The 18,377-nt window shown below is 43.8% G+C and overlaps 1 protein-coding gene across 1 annotated transcript in view; it reads left to right on the plus strand.

Moving 5' to 3' along the window:
- The first annotated feature begins 59 nt into the window (after nucleotides 1-59).
- Nucleotides 60-18,377, plus strand: part of PEX14 (peroxisomal biogenesis factor 14) — a 103,367-nt gene continuing 85,049 nt past the window's right edge. Inside the window, exons 1-2 of the mRNA XM_070759322.1 lie at nucleotides 60-160; nucleotides 6,517-6,561. Coding sequence (XP_070615423.1) covers nucleotides 125-160; nucleotides 6,517-6,561 — 81 coding nt within the window. The 5' untranslated portion in view covers nucleotides 60-124. The remainder of the gene's footprint in view (nucleotides 161-6,516; nucleotides 6,562-18,377) is intronic.

Here is an 18,377-nt window from a genome sequence, read left to right on the forward strand (position 1 = left end):
TTGCAATCTGAGCCCAGCGCTTCTCCCGATCGGCGCCTCGGGGCTCGATTGCTCCCGCCTCGCCCCGCTGCCTTCCTCGGCCATCGCTTTGCCAGCCCCGGCGCGATTAGCCGGGTCTGGAAACATGGCCTCCTCGGAGCAGGCTGAACAACCTGGGCAGGTGAGCCTGGGCTGGAGCGGGTGGGGTGGGGGCACAGACACCTTGAAGGGGGGGAGGCTCCTCCTCCCTGGAAGGTGGAGAGGGGCTTCTTTTGCATTGCAAAGAGGGGAAACCCCCCAGCTCCACCGTAGAAGGGCAGGTATGGGGTGCCCTTTGCCCCATAGAGGAAGGAGGAGAGAAGAGGGGGGGGGCTTTTCTTTCCCACCCCCCTCCCTCCACCACTTAACCCCCCCATATGTAGGCTCTTAGGGGAGAAATCCCTAGAAATACCTGGGAAATAGGGGAGCAGTGCGTTTCGCTTCATAACGAGGCGGGGAGAAGGAGGGGAATCCTTATTTATTTATTTATGATTTTATTAATTCATGATTTTTAAAATTTGTTTGTCAAACATGTACAAGATAGCAGATATTGGTGTAAACATGAACATAATCAAAATAGGTACAGGTTAATGAGGGCAATAGGACAGTACGACTGTCCTGTTTTGCTTTTGTTGTTTTGTTTTGTTATTATTTTGGGCCAGATAAATGAAGGAGGGGGATAGGTGGAGGAGTTAGGGGTTTGCACATAAATTTAGAATAGGATTTAGAATAATGAAGTTGGAAGGGACCTTGGAGGTGTTCTAGTTCAACCTCCTGTTTAGGCAGGAAATGGAGGTAGTGGTGGGGAAGTGGGGAATCCTTTTGTGCAACATAAATGAAGACAGGAGGGCGGGTGTGTGTGTGAAAAATGGGCTCTTCTAACCTCCCCCTCCCTTAAAAAGACAAGGGAGAATCCCTAAAAAAGGGATAGTGGAGGAGTTGGGGGTTTGCATATAAACTTAGACTAGAATTTAGAATATTGGTGGACCATGGGGGTCTTCTAGTCCAACCCCCTGCTTAAAAAGACAAGGGGCGTACATAACTGTCTCTCCTATGTCTCCTATATCTTCTCTTCTATCCCTATATCTTTTTCTGCTATTCTCTCAGTTATATTTTACTCCTTTATTTTCTCCTCTATTCTCCCTTTAATACATTCTACCTGATTATATCCTCTATAAGCCTCATTGTGTAATATTGTGTATTGGACAAAACAAATAAATACATAAATAAATAAATAAGGGAGAATCCCTAAAAAGGGGATGGATAGAGGAATTGTGGGGGGTGGGGGTTTCATGGCACATTGTGTTAGGGGCAAAGGAGAAGAGAGAAGATTAGTTTCTGCCCCTTGAGAGGACCAAGTGTAAGGAGTAAGTCCTATCCTTCGCAGCTGTCTGAAATTAAAGGCAACAAAGAGGGAGGGAGGGAATTTTTTTTCTTCACATAGCATTGCCTCTCTCTCCCTTTCTCTCTCCCCTCCCCCCCTCCAGAAGGTGAGGAGAGGGTGGGCATTCATCCCAGCAGAGAAGAAAGGAGATCCTGGAGGGTCCATTTTTGAGCGAGAGATGGGCAGTTTCTAAAATAGGATTGATAATCAACCTCTGGTAGTTGGGCATTATGGAAGTCGTAACAGGGCACTAGGGTGCCGGACACAACCTGCAAATTGCACTTTTTCCCAGGAAGAGGCATGAGAGGTTTACCTTCACTTGTCCTAAGCCTGGGAAGGTGGAGGTCCAAAATAAGAGGGATGCAAAATATTAGGGGAAGAGAAGTTAAAAAGAACCACATTTCTCCTGATTGTACTTAAATTCTTACCCTCCTGAATGGATTCCTGTTATTTGATGCCCGGGCATCTTAATCAGCTGATTGGCATTTGGTCAACTGGTGTGCCCACAAGATGCTGTCAGTTACAGCCAGTTGCAAGGATGCCCAGAAAGGCTGGAGATTCCTTTCTAGGAATGCAGGAAGAATTATCTTATTTTATTCATTTCTTTTTGTCTTTTAATATTATTTAGCCAGGATGTTGATCCATAGCACATGGTAGTAACAAAACAACAACAACAACAAAACCCTCTGGCACATATGAATAGCTGTGATATTTGTACATGGCCGTTTATATTTACACAGTACTTATTTTGATCTATTTCTGCATGTAGTAGAACTGCTCAACTGCACATGTAGGGACTGCTCAATTTGTGCATGGTTTTCCTTGCCCCTTTCTAGCAATAAACCATGGGCTAATTTTTAAAATGTGGAGAACTGCAATTGTATCAGGTCTGTATCAGGACTAGCTGTGATTGATGCGGGAGTCTGGTGATTTTCAATTGAAAGCTGATGTATTTAAGAGACTGAATTAGTACTAGAAAATTATTCTACAGAAAGCCTGTTTATCTTGTTTTTTTTAATATATACTCTGTCTTTGTTTTTTCTCCTCTTAATCCATTTCTTTAGACACGTCCATAAACATTTATCTTTTTCTTACTCCTTCATCTTAACCTGAACTGATTTATATGGCTCAATATTTTCTATAATAGCCAAATGAAGTTCTAATTGGATGAATCATTTAGGCTTATGTCTCTGAGGAGTCTGGAAGGTTTCTTTTTTTTTAAAAAAAAAAATCTCTACATTTATGTAAAATTCAATAAAGTCTTTAAAAGGGGGAAAAAAAGACGAGCAATTGTGGTTTCTGAGAAGATAATAGATGAAGGCAGCTGAGAAGTTCCGGCTCAATACACAAGCTGAAAAGCAAGAAAGACGCAGACTTGTAATCATTGAGCCATCTTTCTTTTATCACAACATTACAGGAATGAAAAATGCTTGTGATAAAAAGAATTGGGGAGGAGGCTACTTTGTTCTATGTGCTTTTCAACTCTCTTGGCACAGGAGCTGCACAATCACTGTTATCCAAGGAGACACACACCAGACTGAATGAGATACGTTGAACAGGGGTGAAATTCAAAATCTTCCCTTTCCGGCTTAGTGGGCGTGGCAAGGGAAGGATACCGCAAAATCCCCATTCCCCACCCCACTCTGGGGCCAGCCAGAGGTGGTCTTTGCCAGTTCTCCAAACTACTAGAAAAACAGAATGCACAGGTACAATATATATGGTACCTTGCTCAACAATAGTAACTGTAAGAGGGATCTTGGAGTCCTAGTGGACAATCACTTAAATATGAGCCATCTGTGTGCAGCAGCTGCCAAAAAAGCCAACACAGTTCAAGGCTGCATTAACGGGGATAGAATCAAGATCAAATGAAGTGTTGATACCACTTTATAATGCCTTTGTAAGGCCACACTTGGAATGCTGCATCCAGTTTTGGTTGCCATGATGTAAAAAAGGATGTTGAGACTCTAGAAAGAGTGCAGAGAACAGCAACAAAGATGATTAAGGGACTGGAGGCTAAAACCTATGAAGAACAGTTGCAGGAACTGGGCATGTCTGGTTTAATGAAAAGAAGGACCAGGGGAGACATGATAGCAGTCTTCCAGTATCTCAGGGGTTGCCACAAAGAAGAGGGAGTCAACCTATTCTCCAAAGCACCTGAGGATAGAACAAGAAGCAACGGATGGAAACTAATCAAGGAGAGAAGCAACTTAGAACTAAGGAGAAATTTCCTGACAATCAGTGGAACAGCTTGCCTCCAGAAGTTATAAATGCTCCAACACTGGAGTGTTTTAAGATGTTGAACAACTATTTGTCTGAAGTGGTGTAGGGTTTCCTGCCTAAGCAGGGGGTTGGATTAGAAGGACCTCCAAGGTCCCTTCCAACTCTGTTGTTGTTATTATTATTATTATTATTAATCAAAATTTCCACTACCAGTTCTTCAGAACCTATCAGAACTTGCTGAATTTCACCCCTGATGCTGAGTGCCACTTTCTGAAAGTCAATGGGGTAGCAACCCTTTCAGAAGAGGCCCCTGGAAGTTTTAAAAGGGGTATAAAAAAGGCTCTTTAAGAACCTACAAGTTTATAAAGCACCAATTTTGCCCCATTAAACTTCCCCAAATTATAAACACATGCACAAAAGTGGGTCACATCCATTTAGGGGTGTCTCTGGAGCCAGCAAGAACCTTGGCAGGCCACATTTTCTGAACCTCACTTTAGAAAAACCTGAATATATGCGCCCTACCACACTAACCCCCCCTCCCATTCTTTCCCCATTCTTTCTTAATTCACAAACTTCTTGAATGCCGCATAAAGGCAGATACCTGTTTGAATATTAAATCAGTAAACAAACCTTCATCGGAGTCTATTCAAATTGCCCTTTCATCTTTTTTTCACCTGCAGACTCTGGAGGTCAAACATTTCGTAGCCTATACAAATACTAAGATATTAATTGGATTTGCCGTTGTATGTGGCGCCGCACAGCTGTTTGTTAAGTCTATCAGTTGCACTGTTGTCCTTTTTTAAAAAAAATGCTCATCTTCCATACAGCTTTCTATCCCCCCCCCCACTCCCCACACTTTCCAGAGTCAGCAATCTTGTTCTCATCGAGCTTTTTGGAAGAAAGGGGGCTTGTGAGTGGAAGGTTCTCTTTTGGCAATGTAAGGTCCAATACGGACAGAGCCACTGAAGAAGATAGATGGCGGGAGACTGTAAAAAGATGAGTTTAGTTGGAGGAAACAGGAAAGTGTGGTAAAGAAACTCAAGACTGCTCCATCTTGACTCGCTATATGGTATATAGCGGAAAGGGGGGATATCTTAGCCTAAATCAATAAAGCTCCAGTGTTCCTACCTGCTCTGATGCATTAACATCAACACTCACAGAGAAGTGGGCTCATCTTACTCTGTATAAACCCAACATACATTTCTTCTGGAAGAAGAATTAAATTAATTTAACTTGGTGGATCCCATTAGGGTGTGAAGCAGGAATAAAATGTTCTCGGTTCGCTCGTGCCTGTCGGTTGTCGGAGAGCTGTCGTAAAGGGAGTGTGAGGCTCCATCCACCTGCCCGGATACTGCTATTTGGTTCTCCACCCAAATGGTGGAGTCCAGTCAGGTGGGTGGAACCTCGCGCTCCCTTCGCTACTGGCTCTCCGATGACTGACAGGCACGAGCGAACCGGGAGCATTTCACCCCTGGTGTGAAGTTATCCCTTAGGACTGCCCCAGGATAGTCAATTAAAAAAATGACAAAGGAAGAGGAGATAATTTAGTCCAAAGAATTGGGGTGCTCTCTGAGCTTTCTTGTTCTCTTGCAAACATTTTATTATCCAACTAGGTAACATCATCAGTGCTAGTGAGGAATTCAGTTTGCTGTCAGTTTACATTTTGGTGGTTTGGTGGGGGTGGTCTTAGACCACTAGTTTCTAATGTGTGGCCCACGCCCCACAGGGTGGCAATGTGATTTTTAATGGGGGCAAATGGAACCTTGTTTAAATCAAATTAATGGCCTTTTAGGCTTCCTCCAGGTAAGTAGTAGTGTCCTTTTTTGAATAGTAAGAATTATATGTCACGGGGGGGGGGGGCATCAGAATTTTAGAGATGCTTAGTTAGGGCATGGCTAAAAAAAGGTTGGAAACCACTGTCTTTGGTTGGGCTGTTTACTGTTAGCTCTTTGGCAGTTTTTTTATTGTTGAGAACTTTGAGAATGTAACAGACCAGCAGTCGAGTAAACAAAATCCCAATCAAGAAACTGCCAAAGAATATAAACTGACAGCAAATTAACTAGCTCTGGTGATGTTACCTAGTTGGGTAATGAAACGTCTGCAAGAAAACCTGCAAGCTCAGAGAGCACCAAGGACCCCTCAACTCCAGAGTAGTTGTGTTTAGTCTTTCTTTGGTACCAATTTTCTATTCTCCCTTGTTCTGAGCCACAGATGGAAGTCACAGCTTGGGCTGCGCTGTATAACTCAGACCTCTTTGCAACAGCAGTCTGAGCGATACAACTGCATTAAACTAAGTTCATATCCACCTAGTACCAGGACTGGGTCCTATTTACCTTCCCTACCAGTTCGCATTGCAACGGAAGGGTGTGTTTTGTGTGTGCACTCCCTTTGGCCGTGCGCAAGCATGCGTCACTTCACTGAAATGACCTTCTCCGCAGAGGGTTTTTTTTTGCAATCCACAGCAACCGGAGGACCGTTTCGGGAGCGTGGACTATCGGTCATTGCTGCCAGTTCGGTGAGCGGCGGCAAATTTCTGCTATGGTTCTAAAGAACTGGTCCAAACTGGCAGCAACCCCCCCCCCCCGCCGCCTAGCACCCTCAAATGCAGGTGTAAAACCTATGAGTTAATAATCTAATCATCTCCATTGGTTCTAACTCATCAATGAAGCAAGATTAAGTTCGTACTGTTGTTAGTATGCTTGAATTAAAGAGCCGGTGCCTTACACCAGGTCAGGCTTAGTTTCTTCTAGTGACGCTAGTCCTCAATGACTGGAGCCTTTCCATTACTTTTCCCTTGTAGTTGAAACTTTTTTTGTTAAATACTGTGGTGTGAAACTGTACGCTTAGAGATGACCATAAGGTGGCAGTCTAACCTTGGTCTTTTCTTTGTACAGATCAGCTCTTCTGGAGCCGAGAATGGAGCATCGCGAGAAGCCCTGGTGAGTAGCGTGTGCAGTATAAGCCTTACCTAGACAAGTCCTTTGCTTTCCTCGCCTTCATTCCAGGGGACATCCTTCTTCCCCCGAGTGGGATGTCTTTGGAGGAACCTCTGCCAAATGCTCTGCAAAAAGATGCTCAGCAGCGCAGTTACATGCTCTCTGAGTGCCCCCCCCAATGTTTTGACTGAGCTGCCTTCCCCTCCTGTGGTTGAGGGGGGGAGGAGACATTTTTCAGCTTTCCTTCCCGGACTAGCTTGTTTCCCAGATTTTGCATTTGAAGTGTGGAGGAAATCCTTTCACGAGGATTTGTTAGCCACGATTCTCAAGGTGGTGATGGAAGGGGAGCTGAATATGAAGTAATAAAGCCAGCCTCCTCATTCCCAAACTCAAATTCTCAGACTTTTTTGGGGGGGGGGAAATTAATCAAATCTCACACATGGGATTCACCAAACTCTTTGCTCCTTATCAGACACACTTTGATTTGGGGGAAAAACCCATACATTTGGGCTAGTCTAGCTTGACCTCAGTACATTTATTTTCTTTCCCATGGAAGATTATTTTTATCGATACACCGTTTGTGAAATTCCTGCCAATTGCAAAGGACCGAGAGGGTCTTCCCAGCACCCTCAAATGCATTTTGATGTTCACGCAGTGACACAACACGATAAGGCAAATCTTTGTTTATTCTGATATTTGAACACAGCATGTATGTTATGAATCGGGTGGGAAGAGGATTTTTTTTTTTTTTGGTGAGAAGAACCCAAAGAAGCTCTTGCCAATTCTGAACTTATTTCTATCCAGTGGTGAGATCGTGCCAGTTGAGTGATCGCGTGTGCGGTGTGTGCAGTTTAACAAAAACTTCCTCATTGCTGCCGGGGCATAACACAGTTGAGCCGCGGCAATCTGCTGCACCGCGTGAATCAGATATAGATGAGTAAAGCGCAGGTCCATCTGATCATTGGAGAAAAACGTTTCACTTCCAGCTGATGGTCAGAGCATCCGTTTTGCCCAAACTGGTAGAATCCCACCCCTGCTTCTGTCCTCAAAACCTCACTTTGCTTTGAGGCTGACAGTTTATACCCTTCATTCTCATGACCAGATCCAACCAACCATAATATCATTGTCCTCCATTCTTTCTCCTTTCCTTCCGTTTGACTTTAAAAAAAAAAATTCTGTTGTTTTGTCAATGAACAAGCTTTGGGGAAAAAAAAGAGGTTTGTGGTCTTTTTGTCTTACTAAAGTGGTTTATTCAGTAGGCAGATACGCCTGCAACGCTAAGTCACAATGTAAATGTTTTGTTAACCTAGTTAGGATTTGTGGATTCTGGCTCATGGTTTTGTAGGAAGCATGAACTCACTAGGTCCGTGATGGTGAACCTATGGTACGTGTGCCACAGGTGACAAGCAGAGCCATATCTGGGGGCATGCAAGTTGTTGCCCTGTCAGCCCCAGTGCGCATGCATGCTGGCCAGCTGAGTTTTGGTCTTCCGGAGGGCGGGGGGAGGTTGTTTTTGCCTTTCCCAGACTTTAGGAAAACAACCTGAAGCCTGGGGAGGTGAAAAATGGCCAAAAGGCCCAACTGGCAGTTTGTTTCCTAACTTCTGGTAGGCCCGTTGGGTCTGTTTTTCGCTATCCACAGGTTTCAGAAGCTTCAGTGAGCATGGACCATCCACAGGCTCCGGAGGGTTTCCTAAAGCCTGGGGAGGGTAAAAAACGGCCCAAAGGCCCATCCGAAAGTTCGGGGGCGTGTCAGCATAGAGGGTTTGTGCATGCACGCACAGAGGGGAGGACATTGTATTATGGGTGTGGGCATATGCGTGCCCTGTTGACACCTGAGGGTAAAAAGGTTCGTCATCATTGCACTAGGTTGCAGCTGGTTTGGAAAAAAAAACCCTGCATCGGTTTGCATTGTATGAATACAGCTAGAGATGAGGCAGGATAAATCATAATCCAAAGAAGCGATATTTGTCATCTGTTTATAAACTGACAATTTTTTAAATAATCACATTCAGATATATAACTCGGAAACACAGTCCGTTCACTTAGTGAACATTTAGTTACAACGGCACTGAAAGATGTGACTTACGAGCGTTTTCCACAGTTAACGATCGTTGCAGGATTCCCCCATGTCACCCGATCAAAAACATAAGATGCCAACTGACTCATATTTACGACGGTTGCATTGTCCCGGGGTCACGTGATTCCCCTTTTGTGACTTTCTGACAACAGGGAGTCCAGATTCCCTCCCCAGCCATGTTAGTAACTACACAACGTCGGTGATTCACTTTACAACTAGAGCAAGAAATGGCGGAAAACAGGTGCAAAATTCACTTTGGCAAAGTGACAGAAATTTGGTTTCAATTGTGGTCATAAGTTGAGGACGACCTGTCGTATTCCAGAATACTCGTTATTCATTTTTCTTTTTCAGCCTGCAGATGTTGTCGCTATGGCCCCTGTGAACATTTAAAGCCAAAATCTCCCCTCCTGACATTTTGCAGATATTTTTGCAGGAAGAGACGTCTGGTCAACTTGGCTGTTTTTCATCAGTTAAGAAAAACCAGCCTTGGCTTTTAAGAGTCGCCTGTGCAGGCTTTCATGCAGACCCCTCTCGGCCACCCTAATCCGGGAGGAATCTGCAGACCTCTATTGCCACATCCCTGTTGTGTGTCCGCCTTCACTTCTGCATCGTTTTTTTGTGGACTAGGAACATTTGCTGCCAATTCAGTCAGATTTCCCATTGCACTTTCCACTCATATTCTTTGCTCCACCTCTCCCAGCAGTAATCTTTTTTCTTTTTTGGGGGGGGGGGGGGTGTCAACTTTATTACGATTATTATTTAAATAAATTAGCCCCTTTCTTGCTGACACCAATACCTGTGTTTTGAGCAGAGAAAATTTCCAAGGAGCCAAGGCCCAGTATGCTCTCCCCCCCCTCCTCTCCTCCTCCTCCTCCTCCTCTTCCCCCCCCCTTGGCCCCCCACTCAGTGGGCTGACAGAAATTATCTTCTGTTTAATTAACATCATCTCCCCTGCTCTTTATATACTGCCGCGTAATTGCTCGGAGGAAAGAGAAACGCATAGCAGCTATATATCTATATATAGACATAGATATAAAATAAAAATAATTCGTTGGGAAAAGCGGGGCTGGGGGGGAGCACACCGCCATGCTAAAACTGTGCCCTGAAATAAAAAAAAACCCTGATCTCATGGAGGTAAGACACCCCCCCCAATGCTTACGAGGGCCCAGTTAGAGCCCTTTGGGGAAGCCATGTATCATTCTGTGGGGTGAGGACTCCTTCCTCGCTCCTCTTTTAATTAATCTCCACCCCCCCCCTCTCCTTACTCTCCCCTCACTTCTTCCTTTTTCTGCTTAGGTATTGCCTAATCCAATCTATCAGCACTGGGCTCTGCAGAGACCTTGAACTAATTGGATCGTTTACTTCCCAGTTGTAGCTTGACTCGCTTGCCTGATGCCCGCGTTCGGCTGCCCACCACAGTCCCTGTAGGCCAAAGGCTCATCTTGGAGTTGAGTTTTAGATTTCATGACTTCGCAGGCCCAGTTAAGGAGCTCTTAAGGCCGGCTTTTTGAGGGGTAATCACAGACTTCTGAATAAATCCCCAAAGTGTCTCTGCTCCAATTTTCATAATCCTCACGCAAAGTCTTCGGCTTATGACTAAAATTGAGCCCAACATTTTTTGAAACATTTGTTAATAGCAACAGCAATAGCCCCTTCGACTTTCCGCATTTTTCGGACTATAAGACGCAGCTGACTATAAGACACACCTAAATTTCGAAGAGGAAAATAACAACAAAATGAAGTTTTTGGTCTCCATTTACCCCATTTTCGGGCCTTTTTGGGGGGCCTTTTCCAGCCTTTTTTGGGGTTGTTTTTGAGGCTTTTTTCAGCCCATTTTCCCCCCCAGAAAAAAACCCTGGGAAAAGCCTCAAAGATGGCCTGAAAAACACCTCAAAAATGGGCCAGAAAAGGGCTCAAAATGGGCCAGAAAAGGCCGGGAAAACCCTCAAAAATGGGCCTGAATAAGGCTGAAAAAAGACCTGGAAAAAGCCTCAAAAACAGCCCAGAAAAGCTCCAAAAAACGCCTGAAAAAAGGCCTGAAAAAGGCCAAAGAAAGGCAAAAAATGGTGTTCAGAGACCAAGAAATGGCTGGCAGGTGGGCGGGGGACTTCAGCAATATTCGGTCTATAAGACGCACATACATTTTTACCCCCCCCCCCCCAAAAAAGTGTCTTATAGTCCGAAAAATACCGTATATATTGCTTCACGGTGCTTTTACAGGCCTCTCTAAGCGGTTTATAGAGTCAGCCTCTTGCCGCCAACAATCTGGGTCCTCATTTTACCTCAGAAGGATTGAAGGCTGAGTCAGCCTTGAGGCTAAGTGTCTTTTGCCCCATTTTGGGAATTTTCTTGTCACAGTTGTTAAGTGAATCACTGCAGTTGTTCAGTCCACTAACGTGGTTGTTAAGTCAATCTGGCTTCCCCATTGTCAGAAGGCCACACAAGGGGATCGCATGACACACACCCCCTCCGGACACTGCAACCCTCATAAATATGAGTCAATGGCCAAGCGTCTGAGTTTTGATGCCATGACCATGGGGATGCTAGAATAGTTGAAAGTGTGAAAAATAGTTCTAAGTCACTTTTTTCACTGTGTTACTAAGTGAACTGTTGTAAATTGAGAATGACCTGGAAGTTGCCAAGGTTGGTTTGTAGATTACTAATAAATAGCAAGGCTGTAGTAAGAGATTACTATAGGGCGTAAAACAAGGAAATTCCCCCTCTTTGCTTTCTCTATCTGAATGTATCAGATATATTCCTAGAACATTCTAGAAAGGCTTGGCGTGTTTTGTGAGTAGACCATCCAAATGTTTTACAGACCTATTTAAATTCCCTGTAATGTATTTTTAAAGAAGGGTCTGATGAAGGCCGAAATTCTACCCAGTTTATTGGATGTCGTTGGTTTCATGGTATCAACTCATTTTTCTTTCATGGTAAAATTTACAACCATGCGTTTTAAGGTTTCAGGGAAAAAACCTCCCAGCCCATGTCCTACTTGGATGAACATAAGGGCAAATAATTGTGTACTTTCCGAGAGACCGTGCACCATTAATTCCCAAAGTGTGGTCCAGAGAGCACCACTGGCAGTGAACGTCCATCACAGCCTGCTCACTGGCTCAGCCTCAAGCAGCAAAATTCAAAACTTAATTTGGTCTCGTCTTCTGCAGTCTGGAATAAATTCGAGAAAAGCTAACTTTGGACCACAGGAAAAGCTTTTTTTTCTCCCAGCCAGGTCTTGCTAGCCACAAATCACACTCTTAGCCAAAGGGTGGGGCTTTTCCTAGTAGCTTCCTCCTCTTCCTCCTCCTCCTCCCCTTTTCACCTTTGTTTCGATGGTGAAACATTCACGAATGATAAGACTCTTAATAGGAATCATTCATAACAATTTTTTAAAATAGAATTGAAACAAAATGACACTTTCTTAGATAGCAGAAAGCAATCAGTTTAGCCCCCTCCCACCTTCCTGATCTTTTGTACCCTGTTTTCCCCAAAACAAGGCATCTCCTGATAATAAGCCCAATTGGGCTTTTGAGTGCATGGCAATAAGGCCAAACGCTTATTTCAGGGTTTAAAAATATATATGACAGGGTCTTGTTTTCGTGGAAACACGGTAGAGAGAGAGATGATAGATAGAAAGATGATAGAGAGACAGACAGACAGACAGATAGATGGATATGATAGATGATTGAAAGAAAGAGAGAAAGATGACAGATAATAGATAGATAGACAGACAAACAGACAGACAGAGAGATAAAGAGATGATAGAGTTGATAAGGAGAGATGATGGATGGATGGATGGATGGATGGATGGATGGATGGATAGATAGATAGATAGATAGATAGATAGATAGATAGATAACCTGTTTCCCCCCCAAATAAGACATCCCCTGATAATAAGCCCAATTGGACTTTTAAGTATATGGTAATAAGGCCGAGCGCTTATTTCAGGGTTAAAAATAAAATAAGACTGGGTCTTATTTTTGGGGAAACACAGGTAGACATTGCAATGATCGAGTTTGTGACACTGACCATGAGGACTAGAAACTTACCCGTAACCATTTATTAAATTATCCCCGCTTCCCCCGGACCGTCGTTGCAATTTATATCACAAGCTCTTTCAGCCTTAATAATCTGGGCTAACAGTAGACAGCACCTTCGTCCTCAGCAGTGGCAAATGGATCGAGGCAGATGGGAGCCGCAGCCTACGATGACTGTTGTTGTTAATAACAATAACAATAGCAACAACAACACAACAACTATTATTGTTGTTGTTGTTGTTGTTGTTATTGTTGTTGTTGTTATTATTATTATTATTATTATTATTATTATTATTATTATTATTATTTTGGCATCTCATTTCCCCGCTGTCAGTTTTGGCCCATTAAAGGTTGCCCTGTTCCTTCTCAATGGGAAGGGTAACCTTGTGTTTGCAGGGTGTCAGCATCTCGCTCCAATGCCATTTACAGCCACGTTTGTCATTGTTGGCACGGGATCAGCTTCTCCTTGAGTCCAGATGCTCAGTGACACTCTTGCACCCCCCTCCCCTCCCCTCGACCACATCACCTTTGCAGCGGCTCTCTTTTTGCCCTGCCATGGCTTCAGCGCTTGTAGGAATGGAATACGCTTCCTTTCTCTTCTTGTTGCCAGAGTTGGGACACAAATCCTTACAGCAGTATAAAAGCAGGAAAGAAATCTGCAAAGAAATGAAATTGCTGGCTTCCTCATTTACATTTCATTGGAAAATAAAATCGCATCTAAATTTTGTCCAGGAAACTTGAAATTTCAGCCACCGGTGTAAGAGCATTAATTTTGTAATTCTGAAACGCATATTATTCTTGTTTGGGGAAAGCAAAGCACTGAAGAGAGCAAGTGTGCAGGGAAAATTGGTGGTGGGAAGGGAACGGAAGGGAACGGAAGGGAAAGGAGGGGTAGGAGAATAGAATGAATAGAAGAGAAAAATGGAATAGAATAGAATACAATACAATAGAATAGAATACCAAGTTGGAAGGGACCTTGGAGATCTTCTAGTCCAACCCTCTGCTTAGGTAGGAAGCCCTACACCACTACAGACAAAAGGTTATTCTATCTCTTCTTAAAAATGTCCAGTGTTGGAGTATTCACAACTTCTGGAGGCAAGTTGTTCCACTGATTAATTGTTCTAACTGGGTAGGTAGGTAGGGAGAGAAAGAGAGAGAGACAGAGACAGAGACAGAGATGGGTGATAGACAGAAAGAGAGAGTGAGAGGGAAAATAACTTTTACAGGGCCTCTCTGTCTCTGAATTCTTCAGGAAGAAATTAGAAATAGCTGAGGCTGACAAATTGCCTATTATCCTGGGGCAAATCTTGAAGAGAAAACAATGGCCAAATACCAATTTTGCTCCTTTTCTTCCTCTTCCGTTTTCTGAAGGCTGATCTTGATAGAGATTGATGAGATATAATTGAGGGCCAGAAACTTAGTGAGGAACCCAGAAGCACACAGGAAAAAAAGTTTGTCGAAAGCCACTCTCTACAAGTTACATATACAGTATACGTCTTACCCACTGTAACTTTCCAGCTGCTTGCAGGGTCCCCCCCCCCCCCTTATATTAAACTTTTATTGGAAGAATGCATTAATTTGTCAAAGCCTTTTCTGTTATGCTTGACCTCTTGGGGAGATTTTGAGTTGAATCGCTCCCATCCCCCTATCTTCTTGGTTTTGTCTCTTTCCTGCTGACTCTGTTTATTGAGTGGCTTTTTCTTTTTCTTTCTTCGTGGTTTGCGCAAAATGCAGTCTTTTAATCTATCGATTCGTTTTAATGTGTTGATCTGGACAAATACTGTCTTCCCACTATCCACAGATGCCGATCTTCATCTGAAGAGGACATGTTTAAAGGAGAACTGTCATTTTTGCTTAAGTCGCCCGGCTTCAGTTCAGTTGGAGGGTTTCCTTGAAACTCTTTGCCTCTCTGAAGGAGACGGTTTAATTGAACGCAGTGCTTCCCTGCCTTTGAGTCTCGGCAGGTATGGCTGGCACCTGAGGCAGTCAGCTGGTCTGGGCTGTGTTTGGGGGGGGGGAAGAAACACACAGAATAACAAGAGTTGGAAGGAACCTTGTAGGTCATCTAGTCCAACGCCCTGCTCAAACAGGAGATCTTATGCCAGTGCTTCTCAATTATTTTCTATTATGTCCCCCGCCCCCCCCCCCCAAGAAGAAGTAAACACTTCATGCCCCCTCCAATTCTCCGCTGGGACAATTGTTTGCAATATGCAGCACATTTTCGCTGAAAAAACTCAAGTGATTGGGGTGAAATGTATTTAAGTGATGCCTTAATTTATTTGGCTATGTGATTATTTATTCATTCATTCATTCATTCATTCATTCATTCATTCATTCATTCATTCATTCATTCATTCATTCATTCATTCATTGGATTTGTATGGCGCCCCTCTCCGAGAACTGCTGCCAACATTTTAGGCACAGTAAACATACCGGTCTTTCCTCGTCTCCCACCATAGTCACGGTGAAGCCAAGCGCTACATACGCTTCGTCATATTTCCTTGTCTTAGCTTTCAGGAGATTTATGTTTGTCTCATTATCTCCGTTGCTCTCTTCCTTTCTTTCCTTCCCTGTTTTTTCCATGGTGTCTCTTAAGGGTTTGTTATCTGCACTTCATATCTCCTGATCTTTTTTGCATCCATACAGCTAGAGAGTTCTTATTGATAACTACAGTAGTACCTCGTGATACGAACCCCTCATCTTATGAACTTTTCAAGATACGAACCTGGGGTTCGGGATTTTTGTGCCTCTTCTTACGAACTTTTTTCACCTTACAAACCCGCCACCGTGAACGCTGAACCCGGAAGTTCGGCAAAAGTTCAGGTTCGGTGTTCAGGTTCAGGAGAACGCTGAGAAGCGCCGCCGCCCGGCTGTCACCTTGCCAGAAGAGCCGCGGAGCTGTCGGACGGTCGGGAGGCTCAAACGGAGGTGGGGAATCCCAATAGGGAATTCCATGGGCGGAGCTTTGACGTCACAAAGATGTCCTTACTGGCCGGCCGAAACGTGGACTCCAGGAAGGACGTCTCCGTGACGTCAAAGCTCCGCCCCTGGAATTCCCTATTGCGATTCCCCACCTCCGTTTGAGCCTCCTGACCGGCCGACAGCTCAACGGCTCTTCTGGCAAGGTGACAGCCGGGCAGCGCCACTTCTCGGCATTCTCCCGAACCCGAACCTGAACACCAAACCCGAACGTTTGCCGAACTTCCGGGTTCAGCGTTCGGGAGAAAGCCGAGAAGCCCCCCGGCTGTTTCAAAAGGTGACAGCTGGGTGGCGGGGCTTCTCGGCAGCCTCCCGAACCTGAACTTTTGCCAAACTTTTGGGTTCGGTGTTCGGGAGAACACCGAGAAGCACCCAGCAAAGCGCTGTTAATGCTTGCACGCATTAATCTGTTTTACATTGTTTCCTATGGGAAACATTGTTTCGTCTTACGAACTTTTTGCCTTACGAACCTCCTCCCTGAACCAATGAAGTTCGTAAGACGAGGTATCACTGTATTTGCAAATACATTGATGCTGGTAATGGTTTTGGTGATGAATAACACTGAAACAATATGCATCACATTATGCCAATAGAGACACCCTCCCCTCCTGTTACATCCCTTTTATCGGGGTATCCATCAGTCCATCTCTCTTGTAATACCGTACAGTAGAGGTCTTCAAACTTGGCAACTTTAAGACATAGCTGGCTGGAGAATTCTGGGAGTTGAAATTCCACAAATCTTAAAGTTGCCAAGTTTGGGGTGAAATCTACTTACCTTCCCTACTGGTTCAGAAGTGCATGCTTTTTCACCCTCTGTGTAGGCATAGAATGCTTTGCGCATGCGCAGAGAGTTAAAAAAAGAAAATCGTGACGTCCGGGCGGAGCCTTGCACTACCACCGCTACCAGTTCCCCAAAGCATCGTCTGCTGCCGCTACCAGTAAGCCTGAACTAGTAGCATTTCACTCTTGCCAAAACGATTTGTGATAGTCTATAGAAAGAGGGAAAGTTTCATCTAGACAGAAGTACTCATTTAGCCGTCATTCATTTTCTTTTGGGAACCTTTTCTCTGTTTGCAAAGAGTGGGAGGATGACAATTCCTTTGTGGGTGCCCTCATGTTGAGCTTTGAGTAGATCTCTCCTTAGATCCCTTGCTGTGTGCACATTTCCAAAAGAGGGCAGTACTTACCCACACTTTTAAAAGAGCCAGCCTTTGAATTTGCCCTATATCTTTCCCAGAAGTAGCATTTCCTGCACAGACGGCTGATTTTAGTTTAATGCTATTTCAACTTGTGCCTTGGATCTTCATCCCCGTGTGTTTTCACTCTTTCTCTGTGATGTTGCCAGCTGGGATTTTGCAATCCTTGTTTGAAAAGAGGGGTCCGATAGAGACCTAACGGAGAAAGTAATTTCTAAAAATTAATTTCTAAAAAATAATCCTTGTTTCTTTCTTTTCCCCGCTTGCAATTTAAGCCTTCTTTCCTCTGCTATATAACTAGTCCTTGACTTATGATGACAGTCAAGTCCAAATTCCGTTTGCTCAGCGAGACACATTGAGTTTTGTCCCATTTTACAATTTACCTTGCCACAATTATTAACAAGGTGTCCAGCAAACCTGGGAAACAGGGAAATCAGGGAATTATCAGGGAAATCAGCAGTTCGGGAAATATCAGGGAATTATCAGGGAATTCCGTTTAAAAAATGGAATAAATCGGGGAAAACCAAACTATATTAAAATGTTTAAAAGTCAGGGAAATATCATGTAAAAAAACAAAACAACGGATCATGCTGCCTGGCAGAGTCAAGCAAAAATGGGCATAATTGTGCCAACAACTTGCTTCCTCAGCTACCGATATTTCTCCATGGCTTAGCCGTTTGGTCTGACGTCATCTACGACCACGCCTTAACTAGATTGCAAGTTACAGGGAAATGTCAGGGAAATATCAGGGAATTTTAAAATGCTTTCCCCCTGGACACCCTGTATTAAGTGAATCACTGCAGTTGTTAGGTTAGTAACTCAGTTGTTAAGTGAATCACTGACTTCATCATTGATTTTGCTTGTCAGATGGTCACAAAAGAGGATCTCATGACCCTGAGATATTACAGCTGTCGTACATACATGCCAGTAGCCAAGGATCTGAAGTTTGACCATGCCACAGTGTGAAAAAATGGTTATTATAAGTCATTTTTTTCATTGGCGTTGTAACTTTGAATGGTCACTAAATGGACTGTTGTAAGCTGAAGGCTACCTGTAATTCGGCATTACAGTTTTCAGATGTCGGAGGGCTACCTGTAATTCGGCATTACGGTTTTCAGATCAAAAGCAACATGAGCAAATATTATTTTACTGAAAGAGTAGTAGATCCTTGGAACAAACTTCAGGCAGACGTGGTTGGTAAATCCACAGTAACTGAATTTAAACATGCCTGGGATAAACATAGATCCATCCTAAGATAAAATACAAAAAAATAGTATAAGGGCAGACTAGATGGACCATGAGGTCTTTTTCTTCCATCAATCTTCTATGTTTCTATGTTTCTAGGAGCAGCAATAATCAAGGCTAGTTAGCAGATGCCAAGTTCAGATTAGTGAAATTAGTTAATATTTAGTGGCGGTTTGGACAAGTTGCCCATAGAATGCCAGGCCCCAATAAAATCAGGAAGGACAAATTTGCTGGGAGAATGAAATGTGTAGGATCAACACTCAACTTCTGATCTCTTAACGCA

This window comes from Erythrolamprus reginae, chromosome 8 (assembly GCF_031021105.1).
Source record: "Erythrolamprus reginae isolate rEryReg1 chromosome 8, rEryReg1.hap1, whole genome shotgun sequence".
Classification (NCBI taxonomy): Eukaryota; Metazoa; Chordata; class Lepidosauria; order Squamata; family Dipsadidae; genus Erythrolamprus; species Erythrolamprus reginae.